The sequence below is a fragment of the Prunus avium genome, chromosome 1, assembly GCF_965620075.1.
Source record: "Prunus avium chromosome 1, drPruAviu1.hap1.1, whole genome shotgun sequence".
Lineage (NCBI taxonomy): Eukaryota > Viridiplantae > Streptophyta > Magnoliopsida > Rosales > Rosaceae > Prunus > Prunus avium.
In genome coordinates, this window is record NC_142284.1 from 11,312,127 (window position 1) to 11,335,497 (window position 23,371).

At 36.7% G+C, this 23,371-nt stretch overlaps 4 protein-coding genes across 4 annotated transcripts; 1 reads left to right on the forward strand and 3 right to left on the reverse strand.

Moving 5' to 3' along the window:
- The first annotated feature begins 281 nt into the window (after window positions 1-281).
- On the forward strand, window positions 282-1,852 carry KCS21 (3-ketoacyl-CoA synthase 21). The gene has a single exon (XM_021950599.2). It carries the CDS (start codon window positions 316-318, stop codon window positions 1,660-1,662), a length of 1,347 nt encoding a protein of 448 aa, XP_021806291.2. The 5' UTR covers window positions 282-315; the 3' UTR covers window positions 1,663-1,852.
- Window positions 1,853-6,915: 5,063 nt separating this feature from the next.
- Window positions 6,916-11,907, reverse strand: LOC110750233 (eukaryotic translation initiation factor 2 subunit gamma). The gene is made up of 9 exons (XM_021950531.2): window positions 11,752-11,907; window positions 10,870-11,050; window positions 10,655-10,716; window positions 9,704-9,816; window positions 9,526-9,628; window positions 8,813-9,040; window positions 8,514-8,732; window positions 7,983-8,243; window positions 6,916-7,521 (listed from the first exon to the last, which is right to left on the reverse strand). The coding sequence occupies exons 2-9, from the start codon at window positions 10,973-10,975 to the stop codon at window positions 7,219-7,221; spliced, it is 1,395 nt and encodes a 464-aa protein (XP_021806223.1). The 5' UTR covers window positions 10,976-11,050; window positions 11,752-11,907; the 3' UTR covers window positions 6,916-7,218.
- A 967-nt stretch (window positions 11,908-12,874) lies between these two features.
- LOC110750232 (UDP-glucuronic acid decarboxylase 4-like) lies at window positions 12,875-16,566 on the reverse strand. Its single transcript, XM_088246447.1, has 7 exons — window positions 15,351-16,566; window positions 14,709-14,856; window positions 14,205-14,284; window positions 14,051-14,134; window positions 13,889-13,963; window positions 13,567-13,659; window positions 12,875-13,309 (listed from the first exon to the last, which is right to left on the reverse strand). The coding sequence occupies exons 1-7, from the start codon at window positions 16,011-16,013 to the stop codon at window positions 13,085-13,087; spliced, it is 1,368 nt and encodes a 455-aa protein (XP_088102573.1). The 5' UTR covers window positions 16,014-16,566; the 3' UTR covers window positions 12,875-13,084.
- Window positions 16,567-17,228: 662 nt separating this feature from the next.
- On the reverse strand, window positions 17,229-22,453 carry PRL1 (pleiotropic regulatory locus 1). Its single transcript, XM_021950568.2, has 17 exons — window positions 22,129-22,453; window positions 22,007-22,031; window positions 21,787-21,904; window positions 21,539-21,608; window positions 21,196-21,258; window positions 20,461-20,542; window positions 20,054-20,146; window positions 19,732-19,795; window positions 19,538-19,623; window positions 19,350-19,451; window positions 19,117-19,200; window positions 18,448-18,508; window positions 18,292-18,358; window positions 18,100-18,177; window positions 17,888-17,952; window positions 17,709-17,786; window positions 17,229-17,601 (listed from the first exon to the last, which is right to left on the reverse strand). The coding sequence occupies exons 1-17, from the start codon at window positions 22,260-22,262 to the stop codon at window positions 17,429-17,431; spliced, it is 1,443 nt and encodes a 480-aa protein (XP_021806260.1). The 5' UTR covers window positions 22,263-22,453; the 3' UTR covers window positions 17,229-17,428.
- Between the last annotated feature and the right edge of the window lie 918 nt (window positions 22,454-23,371).

Sequence of the window (23,371 nt, forward strand, 5' to 3'; positions counted from 1 at the left end):
CAGCATAGAAATTTAATGTGTTAGCCAAGAACAGCCGTCACTTTTTCTATGGAAAACAAGATTGGGATGATTTCAAGTTTGTTAAGATACACTTCAGTTATTGTCAAATAGCAAAAGAACTCGACAACGCAAAGAAAACCTATGCGTATAAAATAGGTTCAAAGACCTGCATATATCTCCACGTTTCCACCTTCCTATTACTTCTCCCACAAGCTTTTCCATCTGCTCAAATATATGTGCCATATATGAAGACATATCATAAAACTCTGCCTAGACAAAATCAAAGAGACCTGTTCCAGTTTTCTCCCTTCATTCATGGCAAGGATCCAAGAATACATTCTCATGTACCCTGAGCTCATCATCTCCACCGCTATATGTTCTACTATGGCGGCGGCAATTGCAGGCCTTATTCTCATGTATCTGATCCACCAGAGAAAACCCAAAGTTTATTTATTGGACTTCAGCTGCTACCAGCCACCAAACTCTTGTAGGCTGCCCATGTCAATGTTCCTGGAGAATGTCCTTCTGGATGGCACAGACCCTGACAGCATAGCTTTTCAAGTCAAGATCCTAGAGAAATCTGGGTTCAGTGAGGAGACTTGTATTCCTCCATCTCTCACTTGCTTACCTATAAGAAAGTCACTCTCATTTGCTTTGGAAGAGGTCACAACAGTAATGTTTTCTGCAGTTTCGGATTTGTTTGAGAAACACAACATCAACCCGAGAGCCGTCGATGTACTGATTTCTAACAGCAGCTTGTTTTGTCCCACACCATCTCTCAGCACTCTGATAATTAACAAGTTCAGAATGCGGAGCAACATAAAGAATTTCAACTTATCAGGTATGGGATGCAGTGCTGGACTTATAGCAGTTAGTCTAGCTAAGGACTTACTGAGAGTTCACAGCAACTCATTGGCTTTAATTGTCAGCACAGAGACCTTAGTTTTAAATTGGTACAAAGGAAAAGTACCATCCATGTTGCTGACCAATTGTTTGTTCCGAATGGGAGGAGCGGCCGTGTTAATGTCAAGTCGAAAACAAGACAAGGGACGGGCAAAGTATGAGCTGCAACACCTTGTTAGAACAAACAAAGCACAAGAAGATCAGTCTCATGCCTGTGTGTTTCAAGATATGGACCCTGAGAACAAACAGGGGATTTCAATATCCAAAGACATACTACATGTTGCTGGAGATGCATTGAAGGCAAACATTAGTGCTCTGGGGCCGATGGTTTTGCCAATTTCCGAGCAGATTCGATATGGGATTTCGATACTCATCCGAAAGATATGGAGCCAAAGGAGGAGGAAGCCTCGCATACCGAATTTCAAGAAAGCTTTTGAGCATTTCTGCATACATGCTGGAGGGAGGGCAGTAATACAAGGAATTGAGAGAAACCTGGAGTTAAGAAAAGAAGATGTTGAGGCCTCAAAGATGACTCTGTACAGATTCGGAAATACGTCTTCTTCTTCGTTATGGTACGAGCTCAGTTATATAGAAGCAAAAGGAAAGATGAAGAAGGGAGATAGGGTCTGGCAAATTGCATTTGGGAGCGGCTTCAAGTGTAACAGTGCGGTTTGGAAGTGTGTTGCCAATGTGGGTGCTGAGAGAGAAAATGTGTGGAGAGACATAATCCATTCATATCCTGTAGAGATTCCAAACTAGAGAGACTACTTGATGTAACTTGTTATGGCATGATTTAGATTTAGTACTTTTATGCAGCAGAGTTTATGTTTGTCAACGAGAGTATTTCTGAATCTGAGATATTTATGTGTTATATTCGTATTTGTATTGGTCGTATTGTTGATCAATTGGGATTGGAATTGTGGTCCAATTGCATTTTGCAGCTTACAAATGTTGATTAGGTGGGGAAGTTTTAAAATTAGGATAAATGTTGTTTTCAATCATTTTGGATTTGAATCTTGTTTCTTGAGAAAGTAAGGGCTCGTCTGGTAACGTTTTTAAAGAATGTTTTCAGATAATTAAAATTCTTTGAGCATCTGTGTTGCATATCTATATTATGGCCAGCTCCATGGATAAACTGTCTGATTACCATACTCAACTGATTATAAACTCTTGAAAACTGTATATTTTTGTAAGTGAGAAACCTTTGAACTTTGTTGGTTGTATCAAGGGAAAATATGTATTTTTTGGTCAATTGGGTCTAGTTTTTGGTCAATTGAACTTTGTTGGTTGTATTAAGGGAAAACTGTCGTAGCTAATCCTTGTGATTAGTCCTGTCTTAGCCAATCCCCTGTAACAAACAAGGCCTTAAGGTCCTAACCAACAAAACCATTTATCGTTCCCTCATCTGTTGGGATGAGTCAGATCCAAAACTCGAAGGATAAGAATGCAGATGAAAGTATGATTTTATAAAAAAACCAAAGAAACAAAACAAAATGTTATCTCCTCCATCTGACAAAAATGGTTCCCCATAATTCTCTGCTTTCCCACATCTTCCCCACTCTTGAGCTGTCTTAGTGGTTTTCTTGCTTTCTGTCTTACTAATTTGTGGAGTGGACTCAGATTGGGCAGGGTGGGACATCAAGGGTAGCTCCTGTTGAAGTTGGCTCACCATAGATGCGAAAGGAGGAAGAAGAAATGGCAGAAAAAAGAGTAGAGTGTTAGACGTGTAGAGATGTCTAACCCATTAAAGTGTGGTCTTATAATCATCAAAGGATTCTAAGACTTTATATCAATTAGGAGTTCAAATACAACTAAACCTGCAGCTCTATTAAAGTTAGTGTTTTAAGGCTAATATAAGAGCTAGAAGGATTCCTATCTTAATTGTGGATTAGAAGTTATAAACCTAATGCAATAAGGACTTCTTAAGAGTTTCTTGATGGGCAAGACTCTTAGGAAGATGCATATAAATACAAGTGCCCCTGCTCAACCGATCAAGCCAACCCACACAAAAGAATTCACCCCATCTAGAATGAGTGTATGAAGGGATCGGATTGAGGAGAAGAGCTCTTGTGTATATTCTTGATATTTCAACAGTTTCTACGACATACCAAAGATATGTGTTCTACTTATGTGCAGTCAATAAGGTTTACATAGAGTTCATAACTTGAGTATCCATGGACATGAGTAGGATTGTTTAGAGTGGATTTCGAAAATCCCAGTGGTTGTCACATATTAATTTCACACTTTGATAATCACGTTGTCTAAACTTATTAAATTAGCATTTGTTTACATTTAAGCATTAGAATTAGGTCACTTCACTTGAATCAAAATCCCCCTGTTTTGTGTGTGTGTTGTTTGAAATATTGTGTGTTCTTTCCATTGAATTCTTCTCACTTTTGTACCTGTTTTTGACATTTGGTTCGCGTTAGGTTCGTCATTTTTCCATGCTAAATCCAACCATATAAAGAACGTAAAATTTGGATTAATGGTTTGAAAGTAGGAAAACAGAGGAAATTCGTTTCTCTCTTCTCTGCCGAAAAGTGATTGATCGCTTCCGACAAGCGATCGATTGTTTAGTTTGTTATCCGGAGAATTTCCTTTCTGTCCAAAAGCGATTGATTGCTACTACAGTACCCGAGTGATAAAGAAGTGATAAAATACATGTATGTATTCTTCATGTTTAATACACTTATTTTTAACAAAATTTTCAAGAAGACACACAAAATTCACGTATTATACAAATAATTATCACATATTATTATATAAAAATGATATATATTAAAATATTTATAGTGGCTGAACTTTTAAGTTGTAAAAAGGTCCTTTTAAAAATAAAAATAAAAAGTATAGCCGGGCGGGCGGCTATACTTATTTTTTGACTTGTGGGCCCCTTTTTTCCTTTTTTTTATACATAAATCGTATAGCCGACCGGCTATAACCGGTTTTTTATTTATTTTTAAAAATAATATAGCGGGGCGGCTATACTTATTTTAAACACGTGGGCACCTAATCGCAAGACAGTTTTTATTTTTTTAAAAAAATCGTATAGCCGGGCGGCTATAATCTGTTTTTTTTAAAATAGTACCGCCGTGCGGCTATACTGATTTTTTATTCGTGGGACCTTTTTCCCTTTTTTTATTCATAAATAGTATAGCCGCCCGGCTATACCCGGTTTTTTATTTTTATAAATATTAGTATAGCCGCGCAGCTGTACCCGGTTTTTTTCTATTTTTTATAAAAAAAATATAGTCTAGCCGTGCGGCTATACTTGTTTTCATTCATGTTTCTTACACAATAGTATAGCTGCGCCACTGGACCTTTAAAGTATTATATTTTGGAGTATCGATGTGCAATTATACCTTTAAAATATATTATTTATAGAGTATAGATGCGCGGCTATACTCTTTAAATATATTTCCACATTGCACCAACAATAAAAATATGGATTAACGGTTTGAAAGTTACATGTCAAAAAAGGAACAGAGGTCAAAGATGGAAATATAGAGGAAATTCATTTCTCTATTCTTTGCCAAAAAGCAATTGGTCACTTCCGACAAGCGATCGATCTTTTAGTTTGTTATTCATTTCTCTATTCTTTGCCAAAAAGCAATTGGTCACTTCCGACAAGCGATCGATCTTTTAGTTTGTTATCCAGAGAATTTCCTTTATGTTCAAAAGCGATTGATCGCTACTACAGTACCCGGGTGATAAAGAAGCGATAAAATGGTGATAAAGCAGTGATAAAGTGGTGATACAGGAGTGATACAAAATGCTGATTGTGTTTACCTTTGGTTTCTTGTTTTGTTTCATTTCTTTTACTTTTCTTTACTCATTTCTAGTATCCAATTTGTATTTTACCTTTGTGTTGTGTTAAATAAGTGTTATTTACGTACTTAATATCAAAAAAATAATGGCATGCTACGTACACTCATAAGACATATAAGTTTCATTTTATTCCCTCTAAAAAAAAAGTTTCATTTTATTCAAATATAAATAAATAACTAAAACCCCTCCCTTTTAGTTTAGACTACGTGTATTTTTTTTTTTTTTAAATGTCCTTAGCTGTGAGTGTGTATTGGTAGCCAAAAAACAATGCCTACCCTCACTTTTGAGTGGTCTAGGATTGAATCAATTTCTCCCTAAAATTGCGGCTGAACCAATTATAATATAACGGTTTAATTCAGTTTGGTTAGTTTGGGCCTAAGTCCAATTTTCCTTTTACGTTTTTCAACATTGTTAGCCCATTTACAACTTAAAAATTCACAACTTGCTACATACTTTTTTCAATTTCTAATGTAACAAACCATACTAAAACTCAACATGTCATCAAACCTCAAATTTCAATAACTAATATAGCTATAATTCAAATATATATAACTTCAATGGTTCATCAAACTTCAAATTCAACATCCATGTATAGTTATTATCTAATTAGAGGACTACACGTGCAAAATAAAATATAAATAAATAAATAAGTCAATTTATAAAAACTCAAAATTGAACCAAACAAACCAAACTATAGACAGTCTGATTTGGTTTTTAAACTGTTTAACTTTTTCTTAATCAAAATCAAACCACACCGATAATTACAGTTTGAATCAGCCGGATTAATGCCCACCCCTAGTCATGAGTGGAAACATATGCTTTCCTGATTTTCTAATGTCCACGTAGAAAAGAAAAATTGAAGAAGTAAACACTGCAAGCAGCATCAAATGCAAGATGGAATAATCACCTGAACACCAGATATTGCTTTTACAATTGTTGACTTTCCATGAGCCACATGACCTATAGTACCTGAGAGGTAAATAATTGCAAAATTAGACATGCACAAACTAACCAACAATAAATTTTACCTACTATTTTTGCTACCATCTACTTCAATTCTCATCTTTAATTTGTAAATATAAATTTGACTATTGTGATTGTATCATAAACATTATTAGGGTTACTCATTTTATTAATCCCTGAACTTAGACCCGATTTGCATTTGAGTACCTCAATTTCCAAAATGGTTCCCGTGGTTCTTTAACTTCACTTTCGTTAGGACAAATGGTCTTGCCGTCAATTTTGTTAACTTTTTTTGTTAAATGCAAGGGCAAAATAATATTTTTATATTAAAACCAAAAAAATGAATAAAAAATCATATCTTTAAAATAACAATAAAATCAAATCAAATAAAAAAAACCAACAAAAAAAAATGAAAAACTAAGTTTGGAGGGAATAGAAATCGGGATTAGAGGGGGAGAGAGAGAGTTTAATTTTAATTTTAATTTTTTCATATTTTAATCAATTTTGATACAAAAATACCATTTTGCCCCTGCATTTAACAGAAAAGTTAACAAAATTAACGGCAAGACCATTTGTCATAACGAAACTGAAGTTGAAGGATCACGGGAACCATTTTGGAAATTGAGATACTCAAATACAAATCAGGTCTAAGTTTAGGAACTAATAAAACGATTAACCAAACATTATTATATTTGTTTATAGATTGGGAATGAAAAGCCAGACCCCGGTGATTGTATCATAAACATTATAATTCAATTGATGCAACGATTATTGGTGAAGATGATTTAGATTATAAGCCAAGACTTGGTATGGAAACAAACATCTAACAAAAGCCAGACCCCGGTGGACAAGGTGCATATTTTTGGATCATTTTGTTTCCTGCTAGATGTTTGATCCAGAACATGAATGCTTGCAGAGACGTTTCAAAGAAGACGGGAAGAGACTATTTGATGTAACTTGTTAATGCATGCTTTAGATTTAATATTTTTATTCAGTAGAGATTTCTGCCTAGAGACTATTTGGTGTAACTTCACCGGATCGAGTCCAGTTTCATGTTTGTCAACGAGAATATTTCTGAATCTGAGATATTAAAAGAACTAAAACTCTCTAGGCAGACGCCTAATGTTGAACGGCATTCAAATCAAATCAACTAGCATGAACAGTATTGCCTAATTACCGTCCTAAAGATGCTGGCGATCGCTAATTTCTAATAAGGTCCAAATCAAACTCAAACTTCATCGAATTAAGAACACAATATTTTCTGGAAGAGATAACATAACCATCAATCATTCCCTCATCTGTTGGAATGAGTCGGGTCCAAAACTCGAAGAATACGAATGCTGATGAAAGTATGATTTTATCAAAAGTCAAAGAAACAAAACAGAAAACACAATTATCCAAACAATGTTTTCTCCTCCATCTGACAAAAATGGTTCCCAATAATTGCCTGCCTTTCCACATCTTCCCTACTCTTTAACTGTCTTAGTGGTTTTCTTGCTTTCTGTCTTACCAATTTGTGGAGTCTAATCAGATTGGGGAGGGTGGGACATCAAGGGTTGTTCCAGCTTGAATCGTGCCCCACCCAATAAGACGCCAATGCTTCTCAACTCGCCGACTGAGTGCAATTTTCTCTCCTCTGCTGGTGCACACTGGAGAGGTGAGTTGCAGCTTTGCCAAATCATTCCTTACAGCAATAACCTTAGCCCCTGTAGACATGGATCCGATATTCAACATCAGGATTTCACCCTTGGCCAGCTTTGAGACCTTTCCTTGCTTCTCCGACCCCTTTGTCCTGACCCCCAGAAGCCTTCTCAACAGGAAGAAGTTCACCTGCAAAATCATAGAGCCCAATCTTCAGCACCAAAGACTTCGGCAGCTCATGAAGTTGAAAGTATACCAAATATTTGTTAACATCCATTTCTGATCAATGAGATTTGTCTAGTTTGGGATGCGGAAACATAAAAGAAAAAAGATTCAAAATAATAAATACAATACAAAACCCAATATTATTCCAAAAGAAGACAACAGTGCCACATCCTGAAAACTAAACCAAAAAGCAGTCAATGAGCTCATGACTGAGGATGCATATAAACACACATTTGCTCAATTTGCTTAGAAACATCATCTACTTAAGTTTCATCAGCTTTCAGAAACTAAGAAATAAAGAGATCATGACTGAGGATGCATATAAACACACATTTGCTCAATTTTCTTAGAAACATCATCCACTGAAGTTTCATCAGCTTTAAGAAACTATGAAAATAAAGAGCCTTGCAGCTGCAGTCATTTACCTCAAGCTCAACAAATACTTCAGGGAGAGATCCAACTTCACCAAGAACTTGACCCACTAGCCTATCAGCACGTGTCAAAGTAGGATCCATGGTCGTTCCAACTCCAATGAGACCTCCTGGAACCGCAAATTGCAACTCATTTTGCTCAGCATACAATGAAACTATTCTAGAATATATTGGCGTGCATTTTATGTTTCCACTCTCGTCCTTAACAACAATCCCAGGACGAACCTCGATATATTGGTTCACCTTCAAGACACCCTGCAAAGACACAATGTCAATTATGGTATTCGCAAACTATAGCATTTTATGGAATATGAATCTTTCGAAAAACCCCAAATTATTAGGTCCAAATCAAGAGCAGGTGTGCACATTTCACAACCCAAAACTCCACCAAGAAAGTAGAATGGTATTGGGCAAGCAAAGCAGGGTTTAAAACAAAAACATAAAACAAAGACTCAAATACTGGAACATGATATATAGTTTAAGCATTGTCGACACTTATGAAAAAACTCAACAATAAAAACATACCCTGAGGATGCTTCCACCAGCCACTCCACCTCTAATCTCATCGACCTCAAACCCAGGTTTATTGACATCAAAAGAACGGATAACAATCATATTGGGAGGTGAGATAAAGTTCCTTTCTGGAATGGGGATCTTTTTGACAATGTACTCGCAAACAACATCAATATTATACTTCAACTGAGCAGAAATTGGCACCACTGGTGCATTATCAGCTACAGTTCCCTGGTACACAAAATGTTGAATGATATAATTAGCAGACTGAAACTAAAAAACCCAAGAAAAAAGGATTCATGGAAGCTTACCTGAATAAACTTCCGGATTGCCTCATGCTGATTGATGGCCACATTCTCCTGAATCAGGTCAACTTTATTTTGAAGGATAATAATATGTTGCAGACGCATAATTTCAACAGCAGCCAGATGCTCAGAAGTTTGTGGTTGGGGACAGCTTTCGTTAGCAGCTATGAGAAGTAAGGCTCCATCCATAATGGCGGCACCATTAAGCATAGTAGCCATAAGAATATCATGACCCTATAAAACATAACAAAATCAAATCTAGATAAATAACAAAACATAACAAAATCAAATCTAGATAAATAACCAAAAACCAATTCCGTCACTTGTATGCAACCATCACTTTGACAGTCAACCTAACCAATTTTTTCAGACCAATAGACACAAAACATGAAATTACCACCAATTATGTTTTGTCTACCCCCTCCCCAAAGGAATTCAGATAATTTGGACAGTAGAATCAGAAGCTTGACAATGGTTAATACAGAACATCCCATGCAGCTAATAAAATGTTGCAAGAACTCATGGGAATATTTGATGCACTACTAACTATAATGTCATACATGGACAATGGGTACAACAACAAAAAAATGATAAGCTAAGACAATGTATAAATTATCTTGACCAAGATTCAATGTATCAGGCTCAGAACCTCCTGTGACGCAAGTATGACCAGGGATAGAAGAACAGTCCTAGTGCAGTTATAAAGATATGTATCTTACCGGGCAATCTACAAAAGATACGTGTCTCAACAGTTTCATCCTGCAGTTCTCAAATCCAGGAACATCACAGAGAGGAGTGTCTTCCTTTCCACTTCCATATGCCCTAATTAGAAAAGGAATACATGTTAATAAAATGGGAAAACATAATCAAAGACAATTAGATTAAATGTGTACCCACTTGTAGCTCATAGGTCGAGGGCACCGCTCATCTTCACACATGTATATTTTTGCATTGGCATATCCAAGCTTGATAGTAATGTTGCGCTCCAGCTCATTTTTAAAACGAACAGTCTGCATAACATCAGGATTGTTTGCAATTTAAACAAGACAATACTTAATATCAAGAAAATCCTGGCAAGCTACAGTCATAACGCATATAACTTCATTTTATTGTAGTTAGCATGTGAAATGTTGGATTCAATCTGGTTCACTATAATGGGCCCATATCCAATCAGGTTATGCTTTTAGGATATAAAGTAACTTAAGAACAGTGAAATGAAAGAATTTTGAAGCACAATGTGCACTCTAAAGGGAAGTAGAACAGAATCAGGCTAAAACACCCCAGGTTATTAAAGGAACTCCAGCAAAACATACTAAAGCATATCATATCTCCAGAAATTCAAAAAACCAGATACACTATGCACTTTGTATTAATAGCAGCCAAAATGTCAAACCTATATGGTTAAGATTTCAATTATCCCTTTCTTTTGGGTTACAAAATATCAATACTAAAGAACACTCCATAATACAAGATAAAAGACAGTTTCCATTGTTAATGCTCAACTTATGAGTAAATATACCTCTACCAAGAGTAAAAGGTATATTTTTCATAGCCATCTGATGTGCTTAGCCAATATTGTTAGTGAGCCATGATAATGCACAACAACCTAAATCCTTTTATTCTGCAATTATAATACATCTGTATCCCAGAACATATTTACCAACAAAAAAAATCCTTAGCTATGAGTGTGTATTGGTAGCTCAAAAAGTCATAACCAGATGTCAATGTTTTACACTCTCGTGCGTGGAAACAGATGCTTTCCTGATTATCAAATGTCCATGCAGAAAGAAAAAAAATAGAGGAAAAACTGCAAGCAGCATCAAATGCAAGATGGAAACTACTAATCACCTGAACACCAGATATTGCTTTTACAACTGTTGACTTTCCATGAGCCACATGACCTATAGTACCTGAGAGGTAACTCGGATAACCCAAATAATTGCAAAATTAGGCATGTACAAAATAGCCAACAAGAACCTTTACTCAAAATAATTGATGGTTAAATCAATATAATAATGACCTAAATAATCTTAAACGATTTTGAACATTGGATTTGAGATTACCAATATTGATAGTCGCCTGGCGAGATATAACTTCAGGCGACAGTGGATGTAACTTTGTTACATCCAGTTTACTCAGGTCTTGCTCCATCAAACCCTTCCTCGACATTTTGACAGCTATTACTGGATCCTCCGGCTCAAATAAGTAATCAGCTAACAACTGGGTGGTATTAAGAGTGACAAACTGCACAAATTAATCACATTGTTAATAAACAGAGCGGCACTTAGTTGAAAACAGACACTACACTGCCAAATGGACTAACGCACAATTCTTCTAAAACTGCAAATCAAGAACCACACAATAGTATTTGCTACAAAAACCTAAAAGCATTCAGTGCAAAACCACATCAAACTTACGGTGAACAAGATGAATCAAATCCAATCAATGGAAACAAAGAAAAATTTGTCAAAAGCCAAAAAATACGATAAACATTTTTGTCAGAAGAAATAAGAATGCCATGCCAAAAGCTAAAATATATGATGGTTGTGGGTCGTGCGTGTGACATCATAAAGAATTTAGGCTATTTTTGGAAATAGCATTTCCAAAAAAATTGACAAATAAAATAACAAAGAGGAAGAGGAAAACCCTAAAGTCCACCAAGATCCTTTAACGATAGAAAACTGTGAAAACCACAGTATGGACCGAGATGCAAAAACCCTAAAAGCTCTAAAAGAAATCTGTTAAATGCTCCTTTTTTACAACTAAAAAGAACAACTAATTGAGGTCAATATCATCGGAAAAAATTAATTTCTAAAAAATTTGAACAAGAACACTCGAATCAAACAGACCAAAAATCTAAACAAAAAATTTCTGAAAAAGAAAAAAAGTGAAATATCACTAGCAGTAGGAGAGAGAGAGAAAGAGATAAATGGAGAAGTAGGTACCCGGGCAAGATGATGAGAGTGAGCGAGGGTTTTGTCAAGCGATAGAGAGAACGCAGCCGCACAGGTTTAAGAGAAATTCGCTGGTTGATAGTTCTGTCTGTCTAGGCAAAAGGATGAGAGCGCTTTTTTTTATTTTCTTACTTAATCGGGTCACGGGTCCTTTCTTTGGGTGGATCAGGCCCAATATTATATAGGGTTTTTCTCCAATCCAAGCCCGATGAGAAGTAAACTCCAAGTAAAATTTAGAACTTCACTTCTTTTTTACCTTCTTTTACCTTGCAGAAAAACGAAAGGAAAAAAAAAAAAAAAAGAGTTCCTTGCAAGCAAAGCAACTTGATTGGCAAGGAAACAAAATATATCAGAAAAGTAGGTTGCTTGCGAACAAAGAAAAAGGAGTGTCTTGCAAGAAAAAGAAAACCTTAGCCCCTTCTCACTGAGTGCCTATAAAAAAGAGCATATGTGATAAGAGAAACCACCAAGAATCGGAGGAGAATTTAAGGAGAGAAAAATTTCAAGGCAAAGGAGAGAACTCGCAGCATTGAAACAAATTTCAAGTCGCACACTCAAAAACCTAAGTGGTACAAAATCACTAAAGAACCTAAGTGGTACAAAACCACCACCCAATCAAAGGAACTAGGTTGCTTTGATCCTGCCCAAGCATAATCTATGGTTTACCCTAACCAAATTCGCCCCCAAACACTTTTCCATATCGAAATGATCATCAAACACCACATTCCATATAGTAATCTCTACCACCAAAAGTACCAAATCAAATTCAACGAGCTATGAGTTGGCTTGATTACCTCAAAAGGATACATAGGCAACTTGGTTTTTGTTCCAAGTGCAACCACAAAACCAAACAAACACAATTTTTCTCATTACGTACCTTTGTAATTTTAACCAAAGGGTGTTCCCTTTTAATTCATTACAATAGTTGTAGTTAAGAGATTATGAGTCGGACTTAAAATAATAAAACCCTCTTATTTGAATATGGGTGAAATTATGTGGGAGATTTTTGTTTTACATTTTCCCTCAACACAAGGAATGTGCATACATGATGCTAGAAGTTTAATATTTTTTTTCAATAACAAAAAATCTATAGTTTATGGAAAATTGGAAGAAGTACAAAATAAATTATCACTATACTATTCTGAGAATAATCTTCCATTGGCAAATCCCCACATGCCAAATTTTATTCCTATAAGAAGTAACCAAGAAACATCACAGATATAAAGCTAACAATCAGAATTTCAATTTTATTCTAACTTTATTTTTCACATCTATTTCTCTCTCTTCTTTTTTCCTACTTCTCCTCATCAACAGTACGTGAAAATCAAGCGAAGGTTGTAGAGCCTCCTTGATTGTCTCTTGGGTCACCAAATATACGGTGTCTAAAGTCGGCGACCATAAGAGGAAGCCCCTTGCGGAGGGACACATTAGGCTCCCACCCGAGAAGCTCCTTAGCCTTTGAAATGTCTGGCTTCCTTTTATGTGGGTCGTCTTCTGTGTTGGGCCTGAACTCTATCTTTGCATTTGGATCTATAGTGTCTTGTACAACCTGCAGAAACCAGGGTTCAAATTTACATCACTGCACTTCTACTTGACACCTATCGTAATGATAAACGGCTCGCCTCACCGTGACCTTCTCTTGAATATTCCCACTTAAGTAGCTTCATTCATTTGTGCCTTTTGTATTGCGAAATTGAAGCAAAAAATAGAGGAAAAGGGCAAGAATTTGAACAGAAATATATGTACCATTTTGAGTATTGTTTGTTTGTTTGCAATCTGCACAGTAAATGAGTTTAGTTAATTTACCTGAGCAAGTTCTAGCATGGTGAATTCACCAGGGTTGCCAAGATTGAAAGGGCCCACATGATTTCCTTCCATCAGCCGCATTAGACCCTCAACCTAGCACATATGCAATAATGCACAACACAAATTGTTCAAACTCTAAATTTCATGAAAATTGTTTGAACCAATACAAATGATACATTATTATAAGCATTTTGAATGGTTTTTGCCAAATATGCAGAAAACATCTTCCTTTTTCAGAATGATTTACAATTTAATGCAGAAGAAACTGTTTCACCATAACTTTACTTTGACCATGATCAGGACAAAAGGAGGAGAAATGTACCAAGTCAGAAACGTATTGGAAACTTCTGGTTTGCTTGCCATCACCGTAAACTGTCAATGGCTCCTTCCTTAGTGCCTGTGTTGTTCATAGACGCATAAAATTTTGTAGGAAAATCAAAATGAATTCATGCAAAAAAAAATTCTGTTTGACAAAAAGGCACACCTGAGCTACGAAATTGCTAACAACACGACCATCATCGATGCACATACGTGGTCCATAAGTATTGAAAATCCGAGCAATTCTCACCTGCAAGACTTTATGTACATTAGACCCGTGAAACCAAGGCAATAAGACACAGAAAAATCAATAATGTGACCTCAATGCCAAGGCCTCTATGGTAATCCATGGTGAGAGTCTCTGCTGTGCGTTTTCCTTCATCGTAACAGCTCCTTACACCTGCCAAATGCCAACAGAACCATGTCAAAAGAGAATTGCAAATTTATAATCATAGCCTAAAACACTTGTTTTGAAATGATCAAGTTTTGAACCATGTAGAGAGAACATATTTTTCACTAGGTCGCATTGCATTGCTGATCACACGTAAGTCTCTTTTTCATGATGAGAAATGTGATCAAATATTACTCGTCTCACGTTACGAGAGACTCAAATTAACAATATAATTAGTAAATATAGTGAAATTGATTCTAACTTGAACTGTTATTACAGAAAATTGTCTAATTATATTCATATCATTTCGATATGTTGTCGATAGTGTCTATACTTTTACACTATCTGGATTTGCTACTGTAATAGTGTTATTTGAGAACATTGCTACAATAAATAATGAGGAGAAAGAGATAGAGGTTTGGGAGTGACTCACCGATGGGGTTGACATTGCCCCAGTAGGACTCAGCCTGAGGGTGCTGCAAGGGGTCACCATACACCTCACTGGTGCTTGTGAGCAAGAAGCGTGCACCTACTCTTTTTGCCAGTCCCAGCATGTTCAATGTGCCCACCACATTGGTCTTGTGAACCCCAAGCTCACACAACAAATCAAGGACCCCAAACCCAAAACAAAAATATCACTTAAAAAAAAAAACACAAAAATGAAAAAAAGGGGGAAAAACCCCAAAGAACAATCTACACCAACATATCAGTAGAAACTAGCCGAGTTCTAGTAATTCCTAGCAAATCAAACAAAAATATCACTTTAACCACAACATATATACATCCTATCATTCAATATTCAACTGAAAATTTGGATAAATTACGAATTTTCTTATTACATACTTTTGTATGAAATAAATCTTATCTTTTACTTGGTAATGAAATTAAATATTTTTTGAATTTTAAACTGAACTTTTTCCTTGTATTTGCGCAAACTAATAAATTTATAATTTGAAGAGTTTCATGCATGCACATAAAATAATGAGTTACTTTAACTTTGATTTTCATTTAGCTAAAAAAGAAAAAAGAAAATTATAAATACAAATAATTTACTAGACAATAATAAAAAGGATATAATTGTCTTGACCGGATTGAACTTGTAATGAACAGGGGAGGCAGGGCAAGCGAGGTGATAGATCTGGTCAACCTCCAAAAGAATCGGCTCAACGACGTCGTGTCGAATGAGCTCGAACTTCGGGTTCCCGAAGTGGTGCACCAGGTTCTCTTTCCTCCCCGTGAAGAAATTATCCAGTACGATCACGCTGTCCCCTCTCGCGATCAGACGGTCCACGAGGTGGCTCCCCACGAACCCGGCCCCACCGGTCACCACAATCCTCTGGTTCTTCTTCTTCAACCCCAGCGGCACCTTCCCGCCCGCGCTCATCACAGACCCAAACCCAACACCCCGGGCCTCGTAGAGTACCCTCCGGGTCGGGTTGGCCGGGAGATCGAGACCCGATCCGGATTCAAAACCCGGGTCGTGGGTCGTCACCAATTCCGGGTTTGATAAGGGGAAGCTGCTGAAGAAGAGGGTGGCTATGGTGATGCCAATGAGGAGGAAGACGAGGCGCTGCTCGCGAAGCAAATAGCGAAGTGGGTTTGTATGGGGAGGCCTGCAATTGTTTTGAGGATCAAAATCAATGGTGGGTTGTGATGATTGGTCGGGTTGTTCATCTTGCTGATGAGATTGGGTTGTGTGGGTTCTGTGAACTAAAGACTGGTTATCGGAGCTGATCATAATTTCAAGTTGGGTTTTGTGAGTCGTTCAGATTTTGTTGGGAAAGTTTTGGTTTTGATCGAAATGGAGGTAGCTAGCTTGGATTGAAACAGATGGAAAATGGAAAAAGGTGGGCAGCATGGGATGGGGGAGAGAGAGAGAGAGAGAGAGGGAGAGATGGAGGTTGGGTGTGTGTTGAGTGATATGTGGGTTGGGAGAGCAGTTTTTTGGGTCGAAGTGGTCCGTACATGGGGACTTTCATGCATGAAATTTTGCCGTATAATCGTTCTAAGGCGCGTGCTATGTGCGTGCATCTCTCTGGGTTTTGGGTTGCTTTTTAGGCAATATGGCAATGGGAGAGAGAGAGGGAGTTACTTGCTTACTTTTGGCACCAGACTTGGGATGATTACAGTTATGGCAAAGGTAACTAAAACGTAATATTGTTTGGTAAGCACTTTTACTTTGACTGGTTTTTTTGGTTTCCTCCCCAATCCCTATGCTATAGAGTTCATGCTCCTATAGACAGACAGCTGTCTTGATTTCTTTTAACTTGGTCAAAATTCATGCAAAGATATATAGATGCATCATCATTCATCAAATGACATTCACAGAGCACCACGTGGCAGATGAATGAAGTGCCGACTGTGCCCCTCGGGACTAAATAGTGTGTGTCCCTAACCTCACATCAAGGAATGTAGCGTTGCCACATGCTGCAGGGGGCTGAGAGGGTGATAATATATTAAACTCACATATTAAACGGATGTTAGAACTCGAACTTAGGACTTTGCCTCAACTTCTGCCTACAATTGTTATTTAAAGGAAAGAAAGGACGTAAAAGACGAATGTGAAATTGAAACAAGGGCAAAAATGGTAGAAGTTGAGGTTTTAGGCTTTGAGTAGAAAGAAAAGGAACAGATTTGCGAATGAGCTTCTTACGGCAGATGCCGCGGCATTTGCTGATTGAACTCTTCCCCGAGATTTATGTAATACAGAGTGCATTGGGCATGGAAACAGAGTTAAACAACACTGCATCGCAAGCAGAGGCAAAGCCTGTGTTGGCTGTCGCTTAACATGCGGGCAGTCCACAAATTAAAGATTTAATCCCCTTCCGGTTAGTCAAAAAAGCAGAGGATGGACGCAAGGGGGATTTTGAATCTTTTTCCCTTGAAAAAAAGAAGAAATTTTACTATGAAAAAACAAAATTTTCTAGTGCTTGACAAAAATTCTTTCTGAATCTAATTCAAGAACATGTTCGACATATATTTAACTAGGAGTAGTAAATAATACATCAAAATTTGTATAGTTCCTATCTCATAGTAACAAGCAGCACGACAACAGTAGAAAGCCTTCACCAAAACAGTAAATAGTGAATCACATATTACACATTTTGATATTACACATGTCACAAAAGGGAGCAACAGCAAAGGAGGATTGAACTAGAACCGTCGAATATCTTTAGGTGGCCTGAAGTTGAGGGGATGAGTTTCTGGAGTGGCATTTTCGTCTTGTTTCCACATTTTGATCGTCTTATCAGCTTCGCAACTAACCAGCCTTGTACCAGTAACATCGTAGGAAAGAGCATATATAGCAGCTTCACTATCCAGTGAGCCTGTAATAAAGCATCTCTAGATGTTAGCCCCCCTCCATGCTTCAGTAAACCGTAAAAGTAGGGAAGAAAACATAAAATGGTAAAAAGGCACAACACAGTGGACATACCAGGCTGTACAATTGTTTGGGATTGCTGAAAATTATGACCGCTCTTCCAATCCCAAAACCAGACACTCCCATTGTCACCTTCAATAAAACAAATGGGGAAAAGGTTTGAGTTACCAAGTTTTATGAAACGAAAAAAAGGAATAAAAAAGTGTCCTAGCTAATATGTTAAAAATCCGTACCTCCAGTGGCCATAACTCCATCCTCATTGACAGCCATTGCGTTAATTATGGTTTTCTGCTGAGAGCTGCTCAAAGACAACAAATAATTTAGGAATATTGTTATTAACGAAACTCACTAGAGAACTAATATAATTTATATGAAAAAAAAACTCAAACTAAATACTGTTGATTCATCAGAAAATTGAAAAAATTAAGTTTATTAAAATACTCACAGCATGTTGTGTAAAAATTCGCCTTTTGGAAGGTTGAACTTCTTAATGTTGTCAGCTGATGCAGATGCAAAACAATTTCTGGACAACCAAACACAATTAGAAACGACATCAAAGCATACAATTTAAGGGTGTGTAATAATCTACACTAGCAAGATAATTCACTGCACATGAAGTAACAAGTAATGTTCATACTCTTTAGGATGTTGTGCCATTGCACGCACAGATTTCTTATGGTGTGTGAGGGTTGACATCGTTTTCCCTGCAAGGAATGTAAATTGATACTTAAAAAATACTTTTAAAGAGGGATTACCAAAACTGAGTTGCAATTAGTTAAAGAACATAAATTACCATATCGAAGGTCCCAGAACTTGATGGTTGAGTCATGAGAGCCAGTAATAACTTGTGGATCCTGGAAATATGAGGTAACAAAATATAAGAACTATTGCCTATTTTAACCATATAAAGAGCACTGGATGAAAATTATAAAAAAACATAAAGATAGCATCCAAAAATAGATATCTAACTTTTGAAAAAATACACAACAAAAAGATAAATAAAAATTCATAGTTGTACTTGTAGTTTTAGCATAAAAGTAGAAATTCAAAGTGCCAGTAAATTCAATTATCTGCAACTTGTTTATTAGCTGTGCTTTAGGGAAGAAATGAGAGCCAAGGATTACAGGATTCAAAACTTTTATAAAGAATGATGTAACAGTGAAGGCTACCTAACACAACATAATACAATTCTCAGGGCATGGCAAGAAATTGTTAACACTTGCATTTGCTGCCAGATGAGGAGAGCAAAAATTCAGCCCAACATTAAATAAGAGAAAACTCTGAATCCCAATCATCTAGAGATAACAGCAGCAAAAATATAAGTTACTATTACGATGATGACACCAGCAAGAATAAGGTAATTATTCTGAACTGTATGAATTTATGTATGCATGGATACTCTGCAATACAATCAGAAAACCACAAGGAAAATTGAACGCAAGAGAGTAAGGGTTTTTCATACTGTTGGTCGAGTAAAAACTGAGCAAACTGTGTTATCATGTCCCGACAATGCATGAACTTGCATCTTGCTTCGAATATCCCAAACCTGAAATTTTATTGCACCATAACATAGGTATCATTACCACAATGCCACTCTGATACAAATTACAATAATGACTTTGCTCAGTCCCTAAAAGTACTTCATCCGTTAAAATATGCAGGAAATGAACTTTACTAATAAGACAAAGTACATACCCTGCATACAGAATCACGTCCCCCAGTAAGTAAAACATCAAGAGTGGGATGAAGAGCCAAGCAGTAAACACCACTTAGATGACCATGATATGAACGGATAACCTACACAAAAAATTATGTTGTAAAAATCAGTATTCCTTAGAGAACAGCTAGAATGAAAAAAAAGTTGATTTAATAGAAGTTCCAACCTTGTTCTGTTCAAGGTCCCAGCATTTAACTAGTTTGTCATCACCAGCAGAAAACATATAGGTATGCCTGCTGCTAACAGCAAGTCCTGCAAAAAACCAATTATTGTTACCAACACAGCCAACACAGTCATTAACCACAGCATGGATAACCAAAAGCAAGCAATCCCACCAGCAATAATTCAAGAGAAACGAACCTCGTATTTGTTCAATATGTCCAGTCAGTGAAAGCTGTAATGTTCCAGTTCCTACATCCCATATCTGACCAACAAAAATCAGAACAAACACAACCCAACATAAATTTACAATAAAAACCCCAAAAATGATCCTTCAGAAATTTTCGTTTAAGTATCAGAAAAAGAAGACAAAAAAAAAAAAGGCAATTGATTTTAACTTCTAGAGAGAAGAAAACATTGCAGGAAAGGGGGAAAAAACTTGAGTTTCTCTGACAGCATAACAATAACACATGAACCAACTCAGATAGACCAACTTGGACAAATGAAGCATAAAGTTCAATACCTTGATTGTACGATCTGCTGAGCCAGTGCAAAACCATTTATTACTTGGATCAAAGGCAATAGATCGTACCCATCCCAAGTGGCCACTAATGACCTACATAATCAAATGGAACAATGGCTTATAAGCAACAGTATGCATAATCTTTTTCTTTATTCTCATATGCAACATTAGCATAATAGTACGTGAATACAACTCAAAGAGATGCAGGCCAATCTTATCAACTCGTTAGACACGAAAATGCAGAACCAAGGGCAACAAAAATATAAACTAGCACTCATATAACATGAAGTACTGCATTCCTAATAACATTCATCTAATAAGAATCTCCAAGTTACTCAGACAATAAAAGCCCTAGCACTTTTCTTGCTGCTCCTAACTGTGTAGGATTAAGAATACATTGTTCTTACCCTGTAGATCTTCCAAGGAGCATGCCAAACAGGACGTGGCCATCTGCTAGGAATTCTTTCCATTAAAGCCGATGTTGAATACCTAGAGAAGAGAAAAGTGACAGTTAAAGGAAAAATGGGCTGCATTTTCCATAATAGTATTATCGAGATTAGAGAAAATGAAATGAAAGATGGTATAGAGCATCAGCCAGCTTGTAATGTTTAGGATCTTCAATTTTCATAAAATATCCCATAAAAAAAAAACCTAATAAAAGCTTCAATCTAAGACACTTTGGAAGCACATAATATGATGCCAATTAATACAATCCTAACCCTGCATAATGCATGCAGATGCTGAAAAATGGCCACGACATGCCTAAATTTCAGGTAGTAGAATAAAAGTAAACTGATGAAAAAAGTATTCAACTGTATCAAAGGGATTCAAACCAATGTAATGCGGATCTATGTTGAAACATCAAAATTACCATAATCATATCTAACTCTTTGAACATTTTGACTGGTATTCTATATTGCCAAGAACATCCCTAGGGTGATTTTTATCTAACATTGCAGATATTTCTCCCTTCACCAACTCCAAGCAGCCTAAGAATTGCATAATACACTGCTTAGGCCAAGTACTGAGCTATTAAACATGTACTGCAGTCTGGAATGAAAACAAAAACTGAAGGCAAATCGCTTGTTTAAGTCATGCATTCTAAGTGCATAAAACAACTCAGAGAAGAACAAAGCTCAAACCTTTCGGATGACCCTGGAGCAGAAACAGCTAGCGTGCCTCTACCCGAAATGCCAACATCATTCCTGGAAATAAACAAGGACATGATTATCACAGTTCACTCCACAATCTATTTACATTCCAGCAACATTAGAAACACATAACCTTTCAAATTCCACAAATCACTCATATAATTCTCATATATGATTTAGATTTGAGCCCAATCACTTTGAACAAGAGAAGTGGAAAACTAGAGTACATGAATATGCAAATATCTTGTGAAGGGGGGCAAGTCAAAATATCTGAAACATTGAGAGATTAAATAAAGGCATAAGAAACCATTAATACACCAGCAAGACTACTTACGGTGCCCTTGGTGCAGATGGACCGACAACCAATGCATTTTGAGCTCCTTCCGTACTTGAGTCCCTAGAATCTTCACGACACACATGATATCAAGCAACTATTTTAGCAAGTTACAATGTCAATATAGAATACCCAAATAAATGCAATTTCCCCAAAACAATAAGCTGAATAATCCCTACTTGTAGTTAGAACTTACAAGCAACTGCTTACAAATAACATTTTGAAATTTTAATCAGAACAAAGAATACCTGGAAGGGCAAGAGCATTGGAAGGCCCTTGAGGACCGCGACCTGGTGCACTGGACTCAGCCCGGCGGGGCGGTTTTTGACTAGCCGTGGGTTCAATTCCTCCATACTCCACGCTTATCTAATAATTCAACCAAAATTTTTATTCTAATGCAATATTCTTCAACTCAATAATTTCACAGCTTCTAAATCAGAAACGAACTAACAAAATTAAGACACTAACCTTGTGGCTCGTACGAATTCTTTTACTGCAAAAAAATAAAAAATAAAGTACGCAAGAATTAACATTACAAATTTGTCAAGAGGCAAATAAGAAGAGATAGAAATCAAAGCAAATGGCGGTACCTTTCGGGGTCAGGAGGGGCGAGTTCACCATGGGCAGGAGAGAAGAGATCGCGAGCTCGCTTGAGGGATTTGAAACTGAGCTTTTTCAGCGACTGTGGCTCCACTGGCTCCATCTCTAAGGTCGGCCCAGGCATCGTCTTCTATATTCAGGCAATGCGTTCTAGGGTTTAAGGCCAGTCGATTCTCACTCCAAGCCCTAGTTGGAGGAGAGGGAAGCGAGTGAGAGAGAGAGAGAGGAGAAAGTCCTAGTCGAGAGGCTAAGGGCCTGCCTATTTTAGGAGACGGCGCGTTTTGTATATTTGGTCATCCGGCCGGGCTGCCCCGCGAAAGACAAGCCGATGTTAGTCGGTTAATATGCCTTTAGTAGGAAAATCTAATCTAATTTTCAATAATTTTTTTGTTTAAAATTAATACCTATATATATAGCAAAAGTCAGAGAATGATGAAACATTCAAAATAATAGAAAATACCTTTAATTAATGCAAACATTAAGAATTGAAATAATTAATTTAATAAAAATAATATGGTAAAAGAACACTTTTTCATATTAAAAAAATTCTAAAATTAAAAACGAAAGGGCTTTCTCGGCTTTCTCTTTTTCTTTTTTTATTAACTTGTTTTTAATTTTATAGATAGGTGGCTGGTTTAGGTTTTTTTTTTTTTGGGGGGTGGGGGGGGGTGGGGGTTTATAAGAAAGGGAAATAAAGCTTCTATTCTAAAGCCCAAAGGGAGAAAAGAAGTAGAAACCAAGAAACCAAGAGAACATGATGAAAGCAAAACTTTAACATAACATGACTTACCTTGGCAGATAGACGAAGGTAAAAATATAATGAGTTTCAAAAAGGCGAACATGCCATTTTTCTTTTTTTGCGTGGACAATTCTATAAACCAAAATCTCTAAAGGGCAGATCACAATAAAATGTACTAGTCTTGAAAACACACAAAATATGAACAGATAGATTTATACCAGTTCTATTCTATGTACCCTGAAATTTTGCATGGTATGTTGCGATAAATAAAAATAGTTCATGCTTGTTGAAACTGATATGTAGGAGTTCAACAGAACTTTGAATGCTACTTTTTTTATATTTATTTATTTGGTGATAGGTTCTTGATTTACATATTTGGAACTTACAGGCTTGTAAGTCAAGTGAGTATTTATTCATCCATCCGAGATCTTAAGTTTGATTCTCCTCCCTCAATATCACTTATTAAAAAAATGGAATCAAAGATATTGGTAATT